Source organism: Pseudoliparis swirei, chromosome 17 (genome assembly GCF_029220125.1).
Source record: "Pseudoliparis swirei isolate HS2019 ecotype Mariana Trench chromosome 17, NWPU_hadal_v1, whole genome shotgun sequence".
Lineage (NCBI taxonomy): Eukaryota > Metazoa > Chordata > Actinopteri > Perciformes > Liparidae > Pseudoliparis > Pseudoliparis swirei.
The window spans coordinates 16796127-16821313 of NC_079404.1; the positions used below are offsets into that span (position 1 = coordinate 16796127).

Consider the following 25187-nt stretch of genomic DNA (forward strand, 5'->3'; position numbering starts at 1 on the left):
CTATCTGCCCCTCTCATTCTCTATTTAACCTCTCTACTCTCTCTCCATTAATACTTCAGCTGTTCTCTCGCTCCCTTCCTTCTCACTTGGCCCATTTCGCCCCAGCAGCCCTCTTGTGAAGGATGAAAGAACTCATGAGACCAGAAGGAGAATCGGGGAAGTCAACAGAGAGAAAGAAGTCATAACAATGAAGGGAAAACCTCGCTGTAAAAGTCTGGGGATGATGTAAAGCTGTGCAACGTGTTATGGCGCATGCTGGAGAACATTACAGTAAAACACCATTACAGATCTTTGTCTTCCTTCAGCCTTCTTTGGTTTGTGTTGTGATGAAACTCCTGTGGGAGTTAAAGGGATATCTCACTGTATATTATGATGAATACAGTTAGTGAGGCATGCTGACTTGAAAGACAAATCTAGAGTCGTTGTCATGACTTTTTATACTGGAAGGTTGATATTGATATTGAGTTTTTAAAGCATGATCATAAAATATTGGCAAACAGTAAATACTTAATAAAAAACTATAAAACATTGTTTCTTAATTAACATAAACATATTTAACATTTCTGTAATCTGTCATATCTTGTTCATCCTATAAACTCTGTTTCTACACTATACTCCATACAAGATACTATTGGTTGATTTACTGTCCTAGCTCTGAATTGTTTTCATAAACTAATTACTGGATGTGAATGGGATCAAATCTTTCCATTACCAAATATAGCTGTAGCCAAAAAGAAAAACCAGATCATATCATCCACTAAAAGTCTGGCTTGCTCTGCCCAGCAACAGAGACACACTGCAGCTTCCAGTTGTGTGACACTCAGACAGTGTTGCCTTAGGGTTGGGAGTCGCTTCTTCATCAGGTGTACAACACTGCAAACTATCATAGCTTCATGAAATATTAACAACACCGAGTCAGGATCAGCACCTTCTTCTAGATTTACTGTGGTACGCATGGACTCGCATACACACATGGAGATACTTCTGCGTCCCGTCATGTAAACATCAGAGGAACAGACAGGATCTGAATCGGATTCTTGGAAACAACTGTCTTCCGATCCTGCGCTACAATTCAAGACTCGCTCTTGGCACAGACACACACACACACACACACACACACACACACCTACACACACATGCACACGCACAGTTAAAAAAGCCACTTGAGTGTGAAACATGAAACGTTCTCACTTTCTTATCGACAGCACAATGTCGAGAGGATCAATCTCAGTTCTTAGATAGGTAGATATGTAGATATACATGGATAGCTATATATATATATTATATATATGGATACATAGATAGATATATTCATAGATATATAGATAGATACATATATAGATAGATAAATGGATACATAGATAGATAGATTCATAGATATATAGATAGATACATAGATAGATACATAGACAGATAGGAACAGGTACAGTAATAAGACCTTACCTTCATGGCGCATCCATCTGTCGCTAGTCCACTCTAAAACACATGTGCTCTTCTGGTGTGTGATGAGAGAAACACAGAGATAGTGTGTGTGTGTGTCTGTGTGTGAGCAATAAAATCTGTCGCTTGCCCCGGAGTCAGGGGAGGGGAGTCGGTCCCTCTCCCTCTCTGTCGCACAAATATATGGCTCGTAAAATGCACCTGTATGTGTGTGAAATGTGTGTGTGTGTGTGTGTGGGAAATGGCTGCTCCTCCTGCCTGTTCTATGAATGAAAAGTCGAAGACAGAAGGACACTCCTAAATCCTCACACAATGCTTATCTTCCTCTATCCGTCCATCCTCTGGTCACTTTCACCATCATCTGCTCTCCTCTCTATGCTTCCTGTCCTCCCTCCTCTCTGCCTCACTTTCCTCCTCTCGTCTCACAGGATCGTGTGCTCATCCACCTCCTTCTAACTCTCCCTCCCTCCCTCTCTCTCTCCACCTTCTCCCAATAGAAAGCTCACATTTCTGTGTTCTCGACACAGAGGGGAGGGAAGAGTGAATAAATACGAGATGGATGGTCCGTCTCTCCTCGGCTTTTCCTCTTCCTCTCACCCAACGGTGCTTGATTGTGAGCCCTGTGCTCACTTATTAAATCTCCATGTGACTAAAACAATTATGCACATATTTTTAATTAGCAGTGAACCACTTGCAAACATTCATAATTGTATAAACTGCTACACATTTCGGTTTAGCTTTCTGCTTAATCACATATTATGCAGCAAGATGCAATTACTGCACACACACACACACACACACACACACACAAACAATCATGCATTCCTGCTCCTGTTTGCGAATGACACAGAGGGAAGATGTCCTCGTGAATTCATTCTTGGAGGTTAACGATGCAGAGGCAGCATATTGAGATCCTGTTCAGAGTTGAGCGAGTACATCTTTTAAAGTCGGTCTCTGCCCTGCAGCTATGTACTGACAAAGGAGAGCCACCCGAGGGCGCTGTTTCCCTTCACAGGCCAGAGCAGTACAAAAGGTATAAAGGAAATACTTTATTTCTCCCAAGGGGAGATTCATCTCCATGTCAATGCATATCAGACAAGACGACGACACAAGTCAAACTTTTGTTTGCCTAAAATTAGTCAAACAGCATTTGTAAGAACTGTTCAATTTAATGTTAAATGTTAGTATTCAGTATGTCAGGCCTGGACTAAATTGAGGACTCAGATGCATAGGATAGAACGTATAAGCCCACTTTATTGAATTCCGAACCTCTTTGAGGAGTGACAAATAAATGGGCTCTGGAAAAGAACTCTCTACATATACTAGGGCCTGGCAAGATAACTCGCGAAAGCAAAAACGTACAAATAATGAAAGTCTCCAATAAAAGGAAAACCCACACTACAGAGAAAACGGGACAAAAGAAAAGGCACACCTAAAACTGGAGGCGCTACCAACTATCTAGGTCTAATCTAAAACACAAAATCACTCCAAACGGGAGGACAGAAAAACGGCTGACAACTAACACACTCTGTCCCAGCTTCTTTATTTCAACAGTATATTACAAGAAGATGGCGATATTAAAATCCTCCATTTATATTATCCTAACTCCATGTAAATCATCCCGAAATATAAAAGAGATGGATACACAATGAATCTAAGAGGCTTTCAGTATTAACCTCATGCTTGTCTCATCTATAATATATATCTGCATGGCTCCTTTCGACCTCTAAGGGATCTATAGAATATAAGATGCACATCAGATCAATAGCCCATCACTCTGCTATACGGCTGAGTCACTTCAACCTGCTGTGACTGCCTCTGAGCTCTGAAACGTCTCTCTGTGTGACTCTGTGCTCCACATCAGAGGAGCCTTCATCCCCGAGGGGACACCGGGTCATTTAGGAGCAAATAACTGACTATAAATAAAATACAACAGTTAAAAAACAAGAACATCGCCATGTACACTTCTGAGCAGGAGCGTTATAGGTGGCTAATATGACGATACTCTGGTGTAGGATGTGTCAGTTGAATTTGGTGTAGCATGTGTCAGTTGTATTTGGGGTAGCATGTGTCAGTTGTATTTGGGGTAGCATCAGTGCATCTGTATTTGTCTCAGTGATGAAGCACTCTACTGTAGACGGTGGAGAGTATTCGTAATTGTGTCGCTCTGCAGAACTGAGACTTTCCTGCTGACTTGGCAATACTCGCAACACGGGAGAACAGAGACTTTGGTCGGCCCTGGCTTATAATGACAGTTTGGCGTGTGTGTGTTGGTGTGTGTGCGTGTGTGTGTGTGTGTGTGCACTAACACAACTATCTCAGGTAATTTTTTAGCCAATCAGATATGAGCAGTATAGCTTTACTTGTCCTCAGGCAGGTGGTGGTAAACATGTTGTAACCCTTATTTGTCACAACCCGGAGTTTGTGTCTTGTTTTGTGTCTTATTTTGAAGTCCTTGTGTCATCTGTCTCCCTGTGATTGTCTGCCCTGGTCCTGATTGTTTCCTTCTGTGTGATTGCTGGCCCCGCCCTCATTGTGTCCACCTGTGTCTCGTTCCCCGTTGTCCAATCACCTCCGCCTGCCTGTGTATGTAAACCCTGTTCGTCTCATTCCCAGTGTGGCTTCGTACCGTTTGGTCCGCGTTCTGTCGTTCTGTGGAATTAAATATTGTTTGTTGCAGTTATGTTGGCATTTGGGTCCTCTCTCGTTGCGACATCTGTGACAAAACCTCCTGACATTATTGCTGTCCTCTATTTCTGTTCATCTGATGTTCATCATGTAGGCCTATGTGGCCATCATGCCAAGTGTTTAGCAGTTAGGCAGCTTCTGTGAGATTTAGTGTCGGGAGGATGGGGGTAAAAACCTTGAAAAGAGTTTCACCAACAAACATCAGATGCTCGATGTTGTGCATTTGCCTCTTCCTACAAGTTGAACATCCATCTGCAGCAGATGGTGATTTGTTACACTGGTGGTTATAAACTCATTTAAACGCAGGATCTCAGAGGTGTGAAGACAGGATAGAGACTCTAATGAAGCGATGATAGGCTTAAATCCTTCTGACAGTTCGGTGACGTGTGTATTTCACAGATCAGTGAGCCCCCCCCCCCCCCCCCCCACACACACACACACATACAATCACACTCATATAACTAAAATAACTTCTCTTTGAGTATAATGAGTTTCAGCTAATTGCCTAATTAGTCCACCTCACGAAAAGGCTTCCAGTAGAGTCCCCATTAATGTGTGTGTGTGTGTGTGTGTGTGTGTGTGTGTGTGTGTGTGTGTGTGTGTGTGTGTGTGTGTGCGTGTGTGTGCGTGTGTGTGTGTGTGTGTGTGTGTAAAGAGAGTGTGAGGCGGAAGTAAAGCGCAAGAGAGGTAACATGTATAGAGTCACACATAGTAAAGAACAAAAACAGCCAATTAAAGCCAATGAGCTGAGAGAGATGTAAAGCTCCCATACGGCTTACTTCAAACCCTTTTTGTCCTGTGGTGACATTTAATTAGCTCGTGTTGAAGCTGATGGTGTTCATTATCGCGGTACTGACACACACCTGCACACTCAGGTGTGTTCACAGAGACACACAGAACCCTTTGAGACTATAGCTCCCTCTACTGTTATGAATGGTATTAATCACTCAGTAATCTTTCATAAAGCATTCATTTTAACAGCCCTGTTTTACATTTATGTGGATACAAATACATATATAATTATATCATTAGATGTTTATATATTATAACACACAGCAGCACTCTCAAGGGTGCGTTATGCTTGATAGGTACGCTGATAATGTTTTTATACTTTAATATTTTCTTTTCAGTATTCTGAAAGCATGACTATGTCCATGAGCCATATTCTCTGACTGTCACAATTCATACACACACTTCAGTGCAAACCTCACTGCAGATGGATTCATGCCCAAATAGAAACAATAAAACACTGTTATTAATGATGTCTCACGAGCAATAAGACGACTGAAAGGTGTGTGGCAGAATGAATGGTTACAATGTTGATCCACGTGATGGATTTCTGTAATTTGAGTGAATCGTCGTCTTGATTTTGTCGAACAGCTGCAGCAGCATCAAACATTTTGAGCAGCAAACAGATGGAAGAGGGAGGAACACTTTAACTAAAAGCCAGAAGCCGGGGCACAACTGAAGTAAAGTGAAGCTGAACTTGAGCCAAGCCGTCAAACAGGGAGCCAAACACCCCGAGCATCAGTTTAATTGGTACCCGCTCTCAAACACTCTACATGTATCGATTCTAAAAATCTGAATCACGACGGCGACATATTCCTCTCACAGGAATATAACTCTCCCTTTGCCTGTCAAATTACTGTTATAACCTGGGTAGGATGAACATTCTCGCGCCTGAAAGTTCAAGACTTTAATCAGCCGCTGCAGGCCATGAAGAGGGCCCTCTCTCATTGGCTGTCTTCATCTAACACACAGAGAGAACATCCTGTCTGACGTGCATGAGGAAAACACCCTTAATTAGCCAATCAAACGATGGCAGTGTTTTTCAACTTTATTTTAGCTCTGGCACATTTCTTTACAATAAAAAAATCACCACATCTACAGTCTACATTTTTCTTTTAAAAATATTTGTGCATAATTTAATTCTACTCTCTTAAATGTTCAAGTAATTACTGAGCGACCTACCGCCACCTACTGGCACGAAAGAGTATTTAATTACTAGGCCAGCCCCTATATTACTGACACTCAACAATGGCAAATTATTTGCGACAACTAAATACGATATATTTTTGGACCGATTAAGTGAAATTGGATAAAACTCACCAATTAAAAATGAAAGGAGCACAACTATCTTTATCTGAAATGCCAGGTATGGGGATTCTTTAGTTTTAAAGTACTATTTTGTTTAGTTGTGTTCTGTATCAGGAGCAAGCAGACATTGTTTCAGAATTGTTGCAGTGTTGTTTTCATTTTGTTTATGTAACTTTTAAAACCGTAATCAATACAAATTAAATATATCTCAACTTTATGAATCTTGAGAACGGCGTGCCATTAGATCACTATTTATTACGATTGAATGAGATTCATTGAAGGGTATAGTTCCACTCCACCTCCTCTAGTTTATAGTTTTTAAACTTTATATCTTACTTTATATCTTACGGTAACTCTGGGTACTACGGCCATGTTTCAAATCGACTATTTAAGAAAAATATTGGAAGTTATTATGATTTTTGTTTTCATCCCAGATTTTGAGGAATTACCTTGATTTGTCGTTTCTGTGTCGTTATTTGATCCATGACAAAGTTCCTAAATTGAATTTACAGAATATTTTATAAATTGCAATATTTATTGGTAATGCATTGTTGAAATGCCGTGCAGATAAGTTTGTAAATTGATTGAACCAATTTTATTGTATTTCTTTTTTCATTCTCCAAATACCAACTTTATTTTTTGTATCTGTGATTGCGCGCTCGCCAAATAGATTCCTTAAGTCCTTCTGTTGGCCACTCATACTTCTATTTGATACTTGATGACATATGTGCATCAGGAAGATGCATAAAGCTAATCAAAAGGTTATCGGTCAAACTTTTCAAGGCATATAATCAATACCTTTAATTGAAACAATGGCGGAATCGGTTTTGTTTCAATTTGAGCTCAGACCACTTTGTGTCCCGGAGAGAACCGGACCGACTCTACACATCACCGCGAAATTGAAAATGCGATCAGGGTGAGAAGCCCGCTCTCCTCGAAGCTGCCAACCTTTAGAGGTCCCCGGGGAGATTTCACCGTCTTTGATGCCGACTGCCTCGTGCACTTTGAGTCCATCTTGAGAGCATTCGGTGAACACACTTTGGATCCAGTAACAGCCTCATGAGAATCCTCAAATGGTTCATACACCTCAAATGCAATGTGCATTAGAAAGCGAGCATGTAAGCTAACGTAAAATATAAGCATCCATAAAGCCATAAACCAACTCCTAATAGTATAACATCCACTTAGATGTTTTAGAAGAGCAACCTCGGTCAGCAGAGGTTCATGTAACAGCGAATAACTCTGTCAGCTGGCGCTCTGCTGTCTGTTTAAAGGACGATTACACTGCGCGATAGCAACAATTTCACAAGTTCACACTGTAGACGAGTAGGATGGTCATACAATGATGCCGTAGCGACAGTCACATTGTGGTATTTTGGTCCTAAATGTGTGGCGTCATCACATTCGGATGGAGCCTTTCACCAGAACTCTCAAAATCTATGATGGACTATCAGAGTATTTCTCAATTGTATTTTTCTTGGTGAACCAAAATGGTATCATACATCATACATCCTGGATGAATCATGTTCAAAAGGCCCCAGTGTGTGTGTGTGTGTGTGTGTGTGTGTGTGTGTGTGTGTGTGTGTGTGTGTGTGTGTGTGTGTGTGCTGATTCATCATCCTAGTTGCTTATGCAGACGGGCTCTGAAAGCAGCTCTCTCTGAAGCCCCGTGCAGAACGCTGATATTGTTTACCTGCGAGTCTCCTAAGGACCTTACACCTGCTTTATAACAGAAAGACAAAAGTGATTTTACAAAGAAATAAAAGACGAGTGTAAAATGAAAAAATAAATCTGCTTGTTCCTCCAGCAATAACAGAAGATCTCCCACAATACGTCACATTTAGAGACGGACACTTAGCAGTGGTTAACAGTCCGAGTGTGAATGGGACACAACGAATATAGCTACTTTATGGTGCGCCAACATTATTATGTACACACAATTAGGGCTGCAAGGGATTCTTTTCGTTATCGATTAATTTCATCATCTCCAGTTAATCAATTAATTGAGCAATCGTAAAAATATGAATATAGGAAGAATTCAAATGACCCAGAGCTCATAATGATACATTCAAATGTTTTGTTTTTTCCAACCAACATGCCACAACCAACAATAGTCAATTCACAATGATACAAAAAAGAGAAGCAGCAGATCCTCGAGAATAAGGACACTGGAAGTAACACACACTTCACAAATAGTTTGTGATTAGATTCCTGTATATAATCATTATCTAGAAACAAAGCCTGATCTCCAGCACTTCCATATTATTATTCTAATACTCATCCATTCTTCAATAATAATCCAGTTAAATATTAAAACGTTGCAGTCAACAGAACCCACATCCTCTCAGATTTTCACTGTGATATTCTGAACCCCTTATTAATAAAGTAAAAGGCAAACGCCCATGTTTTGTTTAAAACAAATTAATCTCCGCAGCCAACTTGTTTTCCTCTGAGACCTAATTTGACAAGTGGAAAGTGGCCAAGAGTTATAGCACCAAGTTACACATTGCCAATAGCATGACATCATCACTGGCTTACTTTTATGTTCCATAAATTACATTTTAGCCACCACCGTCCTCATCTGTATAAAATCCCCCCAAAAAGTTGCAGTTCTTCTTGAGACAAACTCACACATTTGTCGTTCACATTAGTGAATTTTCAACATTTGTGTTCCCCTTCCTCATGAAAATAGTTTTTTTTTTTTTGCAGTTATCGTCAAATGCCAGTTTGCTAACATCACCTAACGTTACGTCGTCACTGCCAACTCTTAATTGACATGTGATTATCACATTGTATTTTTTTTGTCAGAAGGAGGCGAGGTGTCTTTCAATTTTCTTGGATACATTAGTCGAATAGAGTGGGCTTTTTTAGTTTCTATTGCATTACCCTTTAATCAAAGGATTTATTATTTTGTCACAAACAATGAAGTATTTCTTGCATATATACAACTTTTTAGCTCTTTGATTTCTGTCTCATCATCTCAGCCTCATTCCATCTGGTCCTCACACCACAGCTCCAGCATTCAGAACTTACATGTTCCAGTTTGTCCTTCCTGCGAAGCCAGATGCCGGCTGAGTATTCCTTCTGCTGCACTGACGTTATAATGAAACTTGCTGGAATGCCAAACCCTGACCCATGACCCCTCAGCTCCATATTGCCAACTGGATGATCTCTCAGTGTTGGTAAAAAAACTAAAAATAAATCAACCTGTTGTTGTGAATAGCTGAAGAGAACTAGGGAACAAGCACTTAGCTCCAGTGTGTGGTCTTCTCTGTTGAGGTTATGGTGAAGATGAGCTAAAAATATCATAAAGCTTTCAGTATAACCTCAACTCTTCTTTTCTTCTTCTGAGTTTGAAGCATCACATTCCTCAAAAGCATCCCCACAAAGCGTTCACTGTCGTCATATCTCTGTGTTCACGAAGCGGGAGCATCCCTCGTCTTCACTTTGCTCTTGGCAAATGTCCACAGGCTGCAGCACCTCCTCTTCCAACGTGGCTCCAGAAAGCAGAGATCTGGACCGAGTTTAGGAGCGCACGGACCTGTTTGGCTCAGGGACTTCGGCAACTCTGATCGGGACTTCCACTGATCCCGGCATCCCCCGGTGTGGGAGTGTATATGTGTGAGGAAGAGGAGGAGAGACGAAAGGGGAGGAGTTCTAGAAACACAGAGGAAGAGGTGAATGAGAGAGAGAGAGAGAGAGGATGGAGAAAGTTGTGGTGATGCAGATGCAGAGTCATAGAGGAAGGTAGGAAAGCCCCCCCCCCGTGTAAAACGGACTCCAGTAGAACCAGCGGCCCTGATGGAAGCCCATGGACACACCCAGACTTCTTTCAATCCCCACATTATTTCCTGTTCACTATTTCTCTCATTCTAATTGCACTTTTCTTCTATCTTTCAGATACTTCTGATCAGATCTCCTCATCCCTCTAAATGTCGCCAACTCTCTCTCTCTCTCTTGCTACCTGCATGTACAGTCTCGTTCTCTTTCTTTAACTCTCTCAACTGACAATTGTGTTTTTCTTTTACTTATTCTGGTGTGTTGCTTTTCTCTTTTGACCCTATTGGCCTAATGCTATTCCTGGATACACATGTGCACCACACACACACACACACACACACACACACACACACTCTCTCTAAATATTGACAACATTAGTGGCAAACAGCCTGTGCACTTGAACTCAAACTTGAAATGGAAACCATTATCATTGCAATATTTGACTCTCAGCTGCTGCTGTTGAAACACTTTCAGCCAATCATAGAATATCAAGATAATCTGTTTATTATACGAATAATATATACAAATAAAATGTAAGGACATCTTGGTGTCTGTGTGTTTCCTTTGGGATAAGCACTGCAATTTAATGAATTCAGGGAGATGTACAAATGTGTGTTTATTTTCTGGTTGCGTCTCTATTGACCTGAATGGAGTTAAACCTCCAGCCACCAGTCAAAACTACGAGCATTACAATCTGCTGCTGCAACATGTAAAAAGAACATTCACTCTTTTTTTCTAAAAAAGAATAAAGTTACATCAGATATATCATATCATATGTGTCACGATTTTCCCACCTTCATAGTTATATTCATCCTTCCTGCATTCTTAATTACCTCTCCTGTCATTCCAGATCCTGTCTTCCTCACCTGATTGTCTCTCATTCCCTTCACCTGGTCCTCACGCCCTTCTCACCTGCAGCCCATCCCCTCATTAGTCCCTCACTATTTAGCTCCCTCACTTCCACTTGTCTTTTGCCAGATTGTCTTGTGTGTCAGCGCCAAACTCTCCAGTGAATTCCACAATACTTACGACCCTGCTTGCCTGTTGACCCGACTTAAGATTTTTGCCTGCCCCTTTTTGGATTTGTTGCCTTGTTTGACGAACCACCCGGTTTTGACCCTGCCTGAATTACTAAGTAAATATCCTCCTTCTCCATTCCTGCTTCTGTGTCGTGTTTTTGGGTTCCAGAACCTGTAACAATTACACCCTGTTCCGTTTCTCCTGTTTCTCCTCTGGCTTGATTAGTTAATTCCCTTCACCTGCCTTCAGCCACGCCTCTGTCTCCTTGATTGGTTAATTCCCTTCACTGTACCTTTGTTTCCCCCCCCTATATATTGTGTCTGTGTTTCCCTTGTCTCCTGTCTGTTTGGTGTCTATTTCTGTTTCGATGGCTCACTCTCAGTCTTTGTTCCCATGGTGATTCCTAGTGTTTTTTGTAGTTGCTTTGAAGCCCAAGTTTTTATGTTTTACCATGTTTCTCTCTCTGCACCTGAGCCTCAACCCGTGACAATATATATATATTAGGAATGATCGTGTTGTATTGGCAGCCTGATCTGCCCATATTAATGATTCTGGGCTTCAGTTGACAAAGTCTGAACAAAACAAATCTGGGTGGAATAGATCAATTTCCACACAGCGTCTACAATTTTACCTTCTATTGTATTATCTCAGAGTGGGAGGTCATATTTATTATAACTTTACTAATTTTCATGTTCAACGGGACAAATAATCCATATAACAATTAATATAGTGCCCCTACTCGTTTTTCCAGGAGGCAGAAATTATTCCTTTGGTTATTCCCAACAAGGCCGAGTCATGCACATTCATGAGGAAGCTCTCAAACAAATCCTCCACGGACTCCATCTCATTCAATCCAACCCCACGACTCTCTGCTGGCTGAGTGCACTGTAGACCGGCGGCCATCAGAGGGAACGCTTGCTGAATACTGAGCAGGAGGTTCATGGGAGGACTCACTGAACACGAGCCAAAAACATCAACATTGAGCCACGGTGAAAGGCTTCTGGATTTAAGACGTCGAAATGGATCACATCTGCTGGCAAGGCTCTAAATGTGTCCCTGAATTGATTAAAAGCTTTCATTTCACTATAGCGATAATGAAGCAGAACTAAATATTCCCACAAATTATCATTAAGCACCAAGAGCAAAATAGTGCAGAAATGCAATCAACACGTCTAACACCCAACACCATGTGGAAGCTGCAACACTCCTTAGGCAGGGCTCAGGTTATGAAACTATAACTCATTGCTTTTGACACAGGGGAGGGATATATATATTATCACATTGGATATACTAAAAGCGACGTCAACACAAAGTTTAAAACGCTCTTTGTATGTCATCAGTTGTCTTTGTCTACTAGGGAGCAAACATGCTCTCAACTATTTAGAAAGCTGTCACATTATATGAGGAACCTATCAAGCAGAAATGATCAATCGATAATCCATTTGCTTCCATTTTCGGTAAATTCTCGTCTTTTGACGACTGCTTTCCTGCCTGTAGACGGAATTAACAGACATGCCATGTGTCCAGTGCACTGATTATGAAGTATAATCATATCTCTGCCTCTGTCCTGAAACTGATGGACTTTCGTTCCCCTTTGAACTCTAACAGCGACAGAAACAAGCTTTGCAATCACAGTCTGGAGTATTAATATGAATCTCTTTCATTAGAGTACAAATGCAGCTGGGCTTGTTTAATTATTGATGAAGTCACAAAGCTATAAAAGTCAGAATTATTCATTGTTTTGCTTTTCACTGAATATAAACAAGTTCATGTTTATTTTCACTGCGTATTTTGAGCACCTTGTTTCTTTTAACATTACAACAGATTCTTCTTCTTCTTCAATCCAACTGACTGTCTGTTTTTGGTATACATTTCCCTCAATCGCATCGCTGTGATGATTGCACAACAGGCTTCAATGACCTTTCTTTTACAGTGGCATCCAAAGATTAGTCAGTCAAATATGCCTCAGCCAAAATCAATAACTCTCCTCAACCATCAACAGCTTTGAAGATCAAAGATGGCCTTACAGCCACCGCTCCCTCCAGCTCTCCCCGCTTGCTGTGCGTGAACGGTGCTTCATCTCTCGCACTGAACAGACCATAACATCCTGCGATGCATAATCCTGGATAAGGACAGGTTAATGGACCGTCCGTCCTGCAGAATGTGAGGATTAAATACTTTCGGGCCGTCTCGAGTAACAAAGTGCTGCAGAAGAAACCATCAAGTGTTTATCGGATCAGACTTCACGCTCTCTACAATAGAAACCAGAGCCAATGAGATTGATTCCTCTTGTCTTCCTCTGTCAGCTATAGGAGTGAGAATATGGGGGTTTGTACAAACTTCAGTGTGGTTTTAATGTTTAAAAAATAAATGCTTTGTGTAATATGGTTCACAGATTATGTTGATGCATCATGAGCTCTGTGCTAACGGCAGCATGAAGACATTTGGAAATATGGGGGTGTGCTGACTGTTTAAAAACATGTGAGTGGGCTGGAAAAGCAACAAAAAAAATCTAATGCAATGTATATGTAACTTGTAACTTAAGGTACTTCAACATGTTAGTTGTTCTTGAAGGTTCATCTAATTATCGTAACCCTGAATCAGTATCCACACATACAATGAACGCTATGTTATTTATACTCGGCAACAATTTATAAAGTATGGAAAATGGTAAAAAGAATGAACGGGATTAAAAGGGAGTTTGGGTATCCAGTCCTAAATGATGGGGAAACAACAGCAGTGAGAGATGAAGAGAAAGCTGAGATGTTGGTAAAAACCTGTCAACAGCCATAGTTCAGGCAATATTGGTGAAGATGGCAAAAGGGGGAGGGAAAATGTTTTACAGCAAGAGGAAGATAATAATAATCTGCTAAACAAGCCATTCACAAAGACAGAATTTAGGCGAAGTCTGAAGGAAAAAAAAATGTCGGCACCAGGCAAGGATCAAAACTGTTACATCATGTTAATCGAAATGAATCATCGCAGGATATATTGCTTGAACTATATGATAAAGTATATATATATATATGTGTTTATTTTCTATGTTTTTATTTTATTTAGTATTATTTGTTGATAAGCAATAAGTTATAGTCACCCTGATCCACACTCTATTCCAGTTAGTGGCGGTAATGCACCAGACAGTTGTTTGCCCACCGCCAATAAACCCAGAAGATGCAGAAGCCTGTGCAGACTTCTTGTTTATCCAGTAGGGGGCAGTAAGCTCGCATTTCAACAAAGTCACCAGACAAAAGAAGAAGAGACTCCAAAACTCACTGAACAGGGAAGCTATGTCAGGAGACAAGGTCGGAGTTTTCAACTGTCCTTGCTAACTTCACATTGTAGCCACCGTATTAACAAACAACAACCCGCCGGACCGACCCTGTCTCTTAGCGGTCCTCACTTTAGACTCAGTGTATGACGTAATTTGAAGAGTTAGCAGGACTAGCAATCTGGTGTGTGTTAGCTTGAACCCAAATGCTAGCTAAGTGTCATTATCCTGCTACTAACTCATTTAATTTACGTTAAAATATTCTGAGATTAACGGCTCGATGTATTGTTGTCGTACGGTGCCGTAAAGACAAACTACATAAATACGTTGTTAAAAGAAAGAATGAGCTGATGACCCACTGCTGATATATCGCTGCTTTACGTTAGCTGATGTAACCTAGCAACTAACGTTCTTCTGTGTTAACACTTTTACCTTTTCTCACCATGACGTCATGTGAGGGCCGTGAATCAAACACTTTACGACAACAAACAAGTGTGGACTGTTATTTTTTATTAATTGTAACTGTGGCCTTCAACAGCAAAGACAGGCCGAATGTACACTCGTTTCTTTACAAATGAGCTGTCTTATTGTTTTAGATTTTCCCAAACTTTGAAGTAAATATTCCATAATTTAAACTTTTTTTAAACCTAAAGCCATTGTTGTGGAAATTATATATTAATGTAAAAGATAGGATAGGTTTATATTTGGTCTTCAGTGTTTTTAAGTTTAAGAATTATCAGCATGCACAGATTGTGTCTGTGTATATGTATAATAATAATAATAATAATAATAATAATGTTTGGATGTCTAAAATGCTTCTTTTTTATTCCGGAAACCCTTGTCAGCTAACCTGTTAAATGTGTTCCATTGTGTCATGCAGGGTCCTCTGGACCAGCTCAAGGACCTGGTGGAGCTGAAGGACCAGCTGGAAGACATTCAGAGACGGATGGAGGATGAGATTCAGGCTGGGGTTCCTCCGGTAAAGTTCACACATGCACTGATACGTACATGCAAAGTTTAATCTGCCTTGCATTTTGCTCACAGGCAAGGCAGTTATTAAACATATGTAAATATGAAACCACTGGTCGGGCTACCGACTAGCAGGTCTAACCTCTCCTTTCCATTTGTCTTTAGGGAGGCAGTCTGCTGGGTTCTCCTTTCCTGAAGGGTTTTCTGGCCGGGTACGTTGTTGCAAGGTTTCGCTCTTCAGCTTTGATGGGTGTTGCCATTGGAGCGTGTACAGGTATCTATGCAGCGCAAAGATATGCCGTTCCCAACATTGAAACCACCATCAAAGACTACATAAGCAACTTTAAAGGCGGTTCCAAATAAGAGGTCCTGAAGAAAAGTAAGAAGACTAGAAGAGCAGGAGAGACGTCTGGAAACTTAAGGTGCCACTACAGCTGCAAACGGGAACAGATATATATATTTCATTAAACAACTTTTCTGTTGTTCTTATTTCCAGCTTCCACATCAATAGGGAAATTCTGCAAGCCAATTTATGGAGTAAGGGGACTCTTGCTTGGAATATCGGTGACTGACATATTCTAAATTGAGCATATAGGCAAGAATGTATGAAGGATTACAATTTAGATGATTAAATCGAGGGAGGCACTATTTCTTTCCAATATGGTCAATTGAATGTTGGACTGCTGCCTGGAAGAGAATCAATAAAACTGCCATAATTGATTTCTGTCCTCAACCCTATACTCCCCACAATATGGGCTTTCTGAAGATGTATTGATATATAATAAGACTGACCATTATCCACATGCGCAGGCCAGCTGTATTTCATCTATTTTCTTTACACCATATCACTTTTGCTGTACAGATAGCTGTTTAGTCTCCAAGAGGAAATGTGTCATTTTTCGCCCTCTTGCGGTCAGAAATCAATTGTAGCAGCTTTTACTAATTTGCACTTTTTTTCCGCTCGAGGTAATATAGCTTTTACAGATTTATTCACCTCACACTCAGGTGGCTCTTCATCCTAAAACGTGTCTACACCCTTCATGTTTGTAGGTGTCAGAGCTAAATCTGCTGTTGTGTGATTTTGGGACAACACACCTCACTCAACATGTTATTATAGGTCAATTCTACACTTTGTCAAACATTTTTATTTTTTACTTATAGAAATCATCTTTAGAATGGTTCATGGAAAAAATAATCCATGAATCCAAAAATATCACTCAGTTAAAAATATAATACATATTTCTCTAAATATTCCACCTCAATCTGCGTTAATTATTTTTTTACTCTATGCCAAAATAAATATTTTCTTGAAAGATTGCACTTGTTTTACCAAAACATGAAAGTGTGTGTGTGTATTTGGAGTATTTTATGAAAAGTATATAATATTAACAGTGCCTATTCTGGTCCGAACATGATATCATCTCATGCTGTGTGCAATAATCTTTCTCGGTGGGGTTCTTCCTCTTTCATATGCTGGAAACTAGTTGATCTTTTGCACTTGTATGAATTTTAGGGATTTTAACGTTGTTACTTTCTTTTTCAACAAACAATTATTTTGTTTTGTGTCCGAAGACATATCAAAACCTGTCAAAAGAAAATCAATGATACAGTTTAACGCACAATAATTGTGTGGCCTGAAAAAAGTATTAGATGTAAAATAAGCCATATTTGAGTCCTTTTGGTTTGTACTTTGTCTGCAACGTGCGCTCTATGTTTGATAACTGGAAAACAAACAACGTGTGCCTATAGACGATCATTGTTACTGTCTTTGTCTTTATTGCATGCTCTGTTTCTTTATTTACCGTCTTCGACTTCTGCATGTTTGTTCTTTTTTTGTTGAGGACTACCTATCTTTGAACATTTGATATGCTGTGGGTAGTAGAATACGGGTCAATGGGTGGTGCTTTATTTCACTATCATGTCATTATGGGCTTTCACTCGGGTTGAAATTCCTTTGTGATATTGTTAAAGAAAACCACCGGAATTGTCAAAGATTTTTATTTGGATTGTTCAAATAAATGGGAAAAATACAGTCCACTGTCTCAAAAGGGGAGTGTTTCTTTGTGTTTTAATCGTGCCCAAATGTGTGTCATTGTCTTTCCTCTCCCTTTAGCTAGACATGTAATGATTCAAGTAAACACACTGTTTATCTGAATATCTTAGGTATATTTAGTTAAATATTCACCGCCCTTTACAAACTTAGAACTTTTTTATTTATTTTTTATTTAACTGACATGATACAATACTAAAACAACATACACATCTTTAACTTTAACCAACCATTAAAAAAACACCTTCAGATGGAATGTAAGCAATCGCAAAATCACCTGTCCATTTAGTATAGGTTGCAGAACACGTGCAATAAACTGATTAGATGATGGATAGCAGATAAATGACTACTTTTTATTTATTTTGTCAGCAGTATATAAAACCTTTTATGCTTGTCAAGTACTAACGATATGAAGGGAATTAGTTGATGAATAAGCAACATGTCATGATTTGCTCGTGTTTGGAGGAGATGTCTTCAGCTTCAATGACCCAGGAAAGAAACAAAAGGACAAAGTTAGCATGTAGAAAGTTTAAAGAAAAAGAAGAAAAAAACCACTTCTTGATAGAACAGAATAAAACTATGTTGTAACTACAGTGGCATAAAATATCCTGGACACTTTAACCTGCTGAAAATTCACTTCACTGGTTACGGTCTTGTGTATGTATTTTTTATTTTTTATTCCTCTGTATATTTAGTATTGGGTTTTGTGTTTTTTATTTTTATCTTTTAATGCTCTAATGTGCACCCGCTGCTGTGATCCTGCAATTTCCCCACTGTGGGACTAATAAAGGATTATCTAATCTTATCTAATAACTTCCTACATACAGCAATGCTCACAGCTATAAATGAATGGATACATAGAGAAGTAGAGGCACTCCAGATGTGTACTCACCAATCAAACAGCATCAGGCAGAGTCAACAGGTGTGTTAGGCTGCCTGCAAAGACGGAGACTTCACTGTCAACGGCATTGTAGCTCAAAAACAAGTTCACAAATCATCATTATCTTAATAATAACACTGTTTGTATATTTAGAAACTGCGTCAAAATACAATAAAGTGATAATAGAATTACATATGCCCGATGTAATCCATAAAAGGTAAAAAATAATTGATTGGGAAAAATTATCTACACGAAACAATAACTTATTGTTCCCAGGCTCTTGGCGAAATCCAACGTATATCCATTGAAACTAAGCCCATATAAAAATATAGGGAAAATATAACTTAATCCATTATACTGTACATCTGACTTCATGAACAGTTATCTGGTCTCACCAGGGAAAGATGCGCCGCAATGGGCTGGTCCTTTGGTCAGGGATCCGGGGAGCGGCTGCCCGTCGGCCGGGTTCACACACCAGCAGTGACGCACAAAGCACTGCTGCTCCCGGTAGAGGCCGCGCTCGTCACAGGCCGGCCAGAAACCTGGCAGCTGCACAGGCTTCATACCAGCCGCCTCCAGCTGGCACACAGTGTCCTGCTGAGTGACTGAGGGAGGAGACGAGGAGACGAGTTAAGTGTGTGCGTATATATATGAATATAGTAAATATAGACAGAACATACCAGTTTGTTCAGGTTCTTTGGTAGAAGCCTCCTGTAATTCAAGGAAAAGATGAAGACCATGCACATCTTCAAGCCTCTGATAAAATTGCTTAGCTTCTATATCAGATTACATCATCTTTATCGGCATATATGCAACATAAAATAGAAAAAGAGAAACACGAAAAATTGGTCGGAGATCAATGATCAAATAAAAGTTTATTTGCCTTACAAAACAAAATGTAGGGGATCAATATATTTTTTTTTAGTATGTCTTCTGATATAATATGTTGTACCTCGTCCACAGAGACATCCATCATATTGGACAAGGCGTCCATGGACATCCTCACGGGCACAACAACTACAGACACAAAGAGAAACCGTGCGAGAGGCAGACGGAGAGAAGAGAACAGGAGGAAGTGAAAGTTAGAGCGGCATCTTGGACCCAGTCTAGTTTAAAGATGAACCCACCGGTGCCGGCTGTGCATCGTGAGAAGAGACAGGATTTATTTATGTTTATATTTATGTTCTTATCATAAAATCACCCCTGTTTTTTCTCTAGACAAACACATAACTTCTAGAAAGTCCCATCAGATATCAGATCAGGTTCAACCAGCTTTTCGGCTTTTGAAAAAAATGAGGAAGTACTTTCTCACACATCTAATCACATTTTTTTCAATTTGAAATGTTCTTTCATCCAAGACATTTTGGTAAATGTCAACATCATACAATAATCTGAACTGAATGTAACCTCACCAGCTCTGGACTTGGTCAGCTCTGACTCCAGGTTGTTGATTTTCTCCCGCAGAGACTTGACGTCGCTCTTCTGGCTGAGGACGAAGTAGATGGTCAGCGCCTGGCCCACAATCAGGAGAGAGGCCAGCAGGGTTAGACCTGCCACTTTATAGGCCCGAGAGGAGCGGCCACTGGAGAGCAAGAGGAGGAGGGAGGAGGTTAGGAGAGGAGAGTGGCGAAACAAGTTTAATTTACAAACAGAACATGAAGAAAAGGCTTTTAACATGATACAGCGTTGTTGTGCATCAGCCATTTGAATTATTTTCAAGAATCAATGTGTCTTTCTAATTGATGATTTATTTATTTTTAAAGGGAAAAAGACACTCCCTGCTAATTGATATCTACCACAAACAAGGAGGTCATATGGACTGAATATTTATGTGGGAGAAAGAGATAGATGCAAATATCAGGAAAATGTAGCGCTCGGAGATTCCTGGCATTTTATTGAAACAGGAAGTTCAGTCGTGGTATTTTTCTGTGTAAACAGTATACGTCACCACCAACTGAGAGAAGGAGGCAGTTGTTGCCAAGCAGGTCTCAAAGTGAAAGTTTAATGAAGTTGTTTGTGTGCCTTTTCCTCTGTTGGATATTCACATTACTTTAAATGCCTCGTCCTGAAACCGCTTTAAATCTCAGCTCACTGAAGTCTAGTCTGCACTGAATTGATGTTAAACAAGTTAAATGTGGTGGAATAATTCTACTTAATTTAATTGAAGACTATTTTCAGAAAAAAAAATTGAATAGAATAGTGCTCATGAAAACCAAATTCATGGAATAAAATGAGACAATTTCACAAGGACATCCACAGACATATTGTAGAATAACAATCCATTTGAGATTCTTTCTAAATTGAGATCTATGAGTTTTTTAATGCCTTTTTCTTGTTTTTCAAACAGCTTTTGGTTTTCAACCTTTTTCGTACTATTTAAAAATAAATCAGTTTTTATCACAGTAAATGTTTCAAGTCAAGTCTATTCTGTTTATAGAGCCCGATAAAAAAATGAATTTACATGATTACTTTGAAATTAAAGTATAACTTCTTAGTTATGAATAGGTTACAACATGAATATTCAATGGTATGGTTTGGTTACACAGATACACATTTTAGACATGGTTAGTTAAGACAAAATAGGAAACTCTTTTTCTGTTTCTTTCTCTCTCACACTAACTTTGTGGGGACCAACTCTTTTGTCCTACGGTGTTGGGACCCCATAGAGATAAACATACAACATCCTTACCCCTGTGCAGTGGCTGCCTGCTGGTTGACTTCTGCCAGAAGAGGCTGATTTTGGATCTCGGGGTCAGACATCACAACACAAACCTGGAAAAGCACACATCCAAATCCACATGAAAAACATAGAATGCTGCTGAAAACACAAACATACATTTAGGTTGAGGACATTCATATGAAGTATACCTTAACTCAGATCAAGTTGCAAGTTGTTTTCCGAATATCAATCGTGACAGAATTCAGCGAGTTCTTAACTTTAAACGCTGAGAGACGGAAGGAACTGAAAGCAACAGTGAGAGGGTTAACCCTCACTGACAGCACAACAACTACTGCGTTTCTGATTGGTTCCTCGAGTTACACAACACCTGTTACCAGGAAGACAGGATATAGCAATTCGGAAACTGGTTAAGACATTAAATTACCTTTTTTATATCCATGTTGTTTAAATTAGTAAATAGTGACATATTTCTTTTACAGACCAATTCATGGTAATGATACAGTAATGATTAGGGAGCATATTGAATTAAGAGGAAAACAAAGAATGAATATACCTGTACCATGCATATTAGATTGAATATAGTAAATTATAAATAAATACTGTATTAATCGTGTTAGTATTATAGTGAATGGTGATTTGGTGAGCAATATTTTCTTTTTCCTTTCAAGCTCGTCACATCCATGGCCTCTAGCCGAATTTAAAAGTCCCACAATCTTCAGCAGGTACCAGCATTTAGACAGTCACTTTCATCATCTTTTATATTGTTCTTCATTAATATCTTTTAAACATATTTCAAATAATTATTATTTCAAAAGGATTAAATAATAGTTTTGACTGTCATTTTCGAGGAACAAAACAAGTTACATCAAATGGATACTAGTCTGACATTTAAGAACCAGTCGCTCTTATAAGGAAGTTAGAGCACAGTGGGTGAACTTCACCAACGTTTCCTTGCCCTCTTGTATTTAGATAATGAGCTGATTGAAATGCTGATTTTAAAATCACAATTGGGATATTCTCGAAGGCTCTCGAATCATCAGCGTGAAACCAAAAGGACATTTGAATTAGCCAACCTACTGCAGTACACTCCAATCCAGTGGGGGCGGTATAGCTGCCTGTAAGCTCACTTGCCAACCGAAGAAGAAGAACATGTTTTTGCCAACGTTGCCCCCCCCACCCCCCTACTGTTGAAGAAAGTAGGCATCTCTTCTGCACCAGCTACGATTTCACACGGAATACACACGCATTTGTTGAGCATTTTGAACGGTATGAATGCACAAATGTCTCCTACGCTCCCCGCTCTTTTGAGAGACAATGCCACACACGTGTGGACCACTATTTGCGACATTTAGCAAGCTAACTTTGCCAGCGTCAGCGTTCAGCGCCAAATTTAAACTAGCGGCGAATGTGAATGTATGCATGGCTGTTGATAGCTAGCTTGCAAACTCTTTCAAGTTCTTTATTAAAGACACTTAAACGTGTCGTCTAAAGTTAACAGATACGCTGTCCTTACTTTATGTGCAACTGTCAGTGTTTGCTGCCGAATTATTGTGGAGTTAGCTAGCTAACAACTGTAGATAAGCTAACGTAAAGCTGTACACCTGAGTCTCAGCGCTAGTAACGTTGGGTCAGTTAGCTAGCTAACCTAGATAAATCATTAAATGGTCATGGTACAGCTGTGTAACGCCAGCTAACTAAATTTTCTCACAGATGATGCGAAGGCGCGAAACAACTGCCAAAGCTGTAGAGAACACAGATATGGACTCCGACTTGTAAGTGATGTTCACTCATTTTCTGCAACATGCATCCGTGTTTTCTGTTTTTGTGTAACCGACACATACTTACATTTCCAAATAAAAATATGTAACTATTCCACTAGAGACACTAGTCAGTTTGTATAGTGTTGAAGGGCTGCATGTTAACCTCAAAAAGAGTATCTAAATGTAGCGTTAGAACGCTAACTCCGATTCTAGTATTGAAATTTGATGAATTTCCACGTTTATTCTTAATCTGCCACCAGGTCCCAGGCAACCAGTAGTGAAGAGGATAATGATGAATGGAGGCCGACACAGCCAAAGCCTAAAGCCCCAAGCAGAGCGGCCAAAGCTCCTGCAGCAGCCGGGGAGAAGAAAGCCGCTGTCAAGAGAACTGCGAAACCAAAGGAGCCAAAACCACCGAAAGCTCCTAAAGTGCCAAAAGTTCCTAAACCAAGGGCCCCACGCAAACCTGCAGCAGAGCGAAAAACACAGGCCCCTAAAGTTCTGAGGGATCCTGGTGCACCGGCGATGCTTGGAGTAAAGAGGAAAAATATTGACGAAGGAGAAAAAGATTATACGGCTGCAGAAAAGAAAGAAGAAAAACAAACGGACTGTCTCAAAGAAGAGAGGGCTGAAAAGAGTGGGCCAAGTAGCAGAATGAAGTCGGAGGTAAGACTCACACCCATTTTAGTAGTCGTAATATATAGATGCATACACACACAAACACAATAAGATGATGTAGAGTTGACACTAACAAACTGTTAGTTCAATTTACATACAGGTAGTTTGACTGAAATTAGAATATATCAGTGCATCTGCATGCATTTGAATCACTTCACATCAACAGCAACACTCTTTTTCATGCATTGCTGATACAACATAGTACACATGCCATCACTAATCTATAATATTTTGTTAATCTTTATAAAAAATAATTATTTCCCTGTATGTTTTTCTCTTTTTCTTGTCTATTGTTTTTTCTTGTAGAGGGTGTCATTTATTGTATCAGATGCCAATCAGGCAGGCGAGGGGCCGTCACTCGCTGGACTAAGAGCAAAGAAAGAGGAAGTGGAGGATTTCACATTTGACGAGCCCAATCAAAAGAAACAGAAGACCAGTGGGGCCTGCTTGGGACGATCAACTTTACCATCCTCGGAAAAGAAAACCCAATGGAATGAACTCAATATGAGCTGGGATCTAATAGAGGTATTAATATGGTTGTTTGTGTGTTTTATGTGTGGGAAAAGTGTAACTTGCTAGATATTAACAATGGACAAATGGTTTAAAATAATGTGTGGTTATATATGAGGGGACTTTCTGCCTACCTAACTATTTGTGTATATAGATTAACTGTTTGAATATTTGCATGTGTCCCTCTCCTCAGCTGGTATCTACCCTGACGTGTGTGGAGAAATGGGTGTGTGTAAATGTCATTGGGCTGCTTCGTGAGGAGAACACGGTGCCATTCATGGTGCGCTATCGTAAAGAGCTGATAAATCATATGGATGCGGATGCCGTTCGAGACGTCCAGCTGATATATGAGGAGCTATGGTAGGCAGATGAACATCTTAAATTAAACACAAATAAAGGAAACTATCACACCATATCACCATATCTTGTCAGCACACATACAATACATTCAGAGACACGTTTAGGTACAGAGTCTAATATATACAGTGGATATAAAAAGTACAAAAATAAAAACCGTACAATATCCTGGTTGCATAAATATGCATACTCTAAAACTAATACTTTGTTGAACCACCTTTTGATTTTATCACAGCACTCAGTCTTTTTGGGTAGAAGTCTATTTGTATGGACATTCCTCTCCAGCTTTCTAACAGAAGCCTGAAAGTTTCCATCAAGGTATGAAATGTTTTATCATGAGCTGGGCAGGCATTTCTGACATTGGACACTAGATGGTGCTGGTGGTCAAGCTATGAGGCCTGAAACGGTATGTTTGTGATGGTTTATTTGGGTACTTGCATGTCCCTTAATTGTGTGTGTGTGTGTAATCGGTTTACTCTGTGTATATATCATCAGTTTCTCTTTTTCTCTTTGTTTACTTGTGGATGTGTGTGTATTGCCTCAGCTCTCTAGCCAAGAAGACCCAGTCTGTGGTCCAGACCCTGAAAAAGGACGGTACTTTGACAACTGAGCTGGAACAAAATCTGAAGAGCTGCCGATCAGCTGATGAACTGGATCATGTGGTTAGAATCACATTTTTATGCAAAAGCAATATCTGCTATTTAAATTTGGCGATGTAACGTGTGGCTCTTACACCTATCTTTACCAGTCATCTCAGTCCTGTGCTTCTGTCTTTGTGTGCAGTATGCTCCCTATAAGAAAGGCAGTAAGCTAACGAAGGCTCGCAGAGCCAAAGCTCTCGGCCTTGAGGCGGCCGCCTCTGCACTCATGGACGCACCACATACTCTGGATTTAAGGGGATGGGTAAAACCTGGTACTGAAGGTAAGATATGCACCCAGCATTGTTTTCAGACATTAAACATTAAAACCCTCAATATTGTTATGATTACATTTGCTCTGATATTTATAGA

The 25187-nt window shown here is 39.9% G+C and overlaps 4 protein-coding genes across 6 annotated transcripts in view; 2 read left to right on the forward strand and 2 right to left on the reverse strand.

Annotated features, from left to right (window-relative positions):
* LOC130207608 (inactive phospholipase D5-like) overlaps positions 1-1788 on the reverse strand; it is a 32608-nt gene extending 30820 nt beyond the window's left edge. The window contains exon 1 of the mRNA XM_056436258.1: positions 1444-1788. Within this exon, the coding sequence (XP_056292233.1) occupies positions 1444-1449 (6 nt within the window). The 5' untranslated portion in view covers positions 1450-1788. The remainder of the gene's footprint in view (positions 1-1443) is intronic.
* A 12483-nt stretch (positions 1789-14271) lies between these two features.
* Positions 14272-17297, forward strand: LOC130207525 (SLC35A4 upstream open reading frame protein-like). The gene is made up of 3 exons (XM_056436173.1): positions 14272-14327; positions 15174-15272; positions 15428-17297. Exons 1-3 carry the CDS (start codon positions 14313-14315, stop codon positions 15623-15625), a joined length of 312 nt encoding a protein of 103 aa, XP_056292148.1. The 5' UTR covers positions 14272-14312; the 3' UTR covers positions 15626-17297.
* A 168-nt stretch (positions 17298-17465) lies between these two features.
* Positions 17466-21165, reverse strand: LOC130206991 (H-2 class II histocompatibility antigen gamma chain-like). Its single transcript, XM_056435332.1, has 8 exons — positions 21061-21165; positions 20882-20964; positions 19605-19774; positions 19145-19209; positions 18873-18903; positions 18588-18797; positions 18205-18248; positions 17466-17790 (listed from the first exon to the last, which is right to left on the reverse strand). The coding sequence occupies exons 2-7, from the start codon at positions 20950-20952 to the stop codon at positions 18208-18210; spliced, it is 588 nt and encodes a 195-aa protein (XP_056291307.1). The 5' UTR covers positions 20953-20964; positions 21061-21165; the 3' UTR covers positions 17466-17790; positions 18205-18207.
* Positions 21166-22063: 898 nt separating this feature from the next.
* srbd1 (S1 RNA binding domain 1) overlaps positions 22064-25187 on the forward strand; it is a 46497-nt gene continuing 43373 nt past the window's right edge. For 2 of the 3 annotated variants that reach the window (XM_056435425.1, XM_056435426.1), the window contains exons 1-7: positions 22064-22138; positions 22583-22644; positions 22893-23298; positions 23617-23835; positions 24014-24180; positions 24722-24839; positions 24961-25099. In XM_056435425.1, the coding sequence (XP_056291400.1) occupies positions 22583-22644; positions 22893-23298; positions 23617-23835; positions 24014-24180; positions 24722-24839; positions 24961-25099 (1111 nt within the window). In that variant the 5' untranslated portion in view covers positions 22064-22138. Of the gene's footprint in view, positions 22139-22582; positions 22645-22892; positions 23299-23616; positions 23836-24013; positions 24181-24412; positions 24840-24960; positions 25100-25187 lie in introns of those variants that run through there. The other variant, XM_056435428.1, reaches the window with a different exon arrangement.

Bases quoted from the DNA above. Each gene is read 5' to 3' on its own strand.
- LOC130207525 (XM_056436173.1), top strand. The intron at 15,273-15,427 runs GTAAAGTTCACA...ATTTGTCTTTAG, and splicing joins TTCAGGCTGGGGTTCCTCCG to GGAGGCAGTCTGCTGGGTTC.
- LOC130206991 (XM_056435332.1), bottom strand. From the start codon at position 20,952: ATGTCTGACCCCGAGATCCAAAATCAGCCTCTTCTGGCAGAAGTCAAC. The intron at 18,904-19,144 runs GTACAACATATT...CTTGAATTACAG, and splicing joins TGGATGTCTCTGTGGACGAG to GAGGCTTCTACCAAAGAACC. The intron at 18,798-18,872 runs GTATGTTCTGTC...CTCCTCCCTCAG, and splicing joins CAAAGAACCTGAACAAACTG to TCACTCAGCAGGACACTGTG.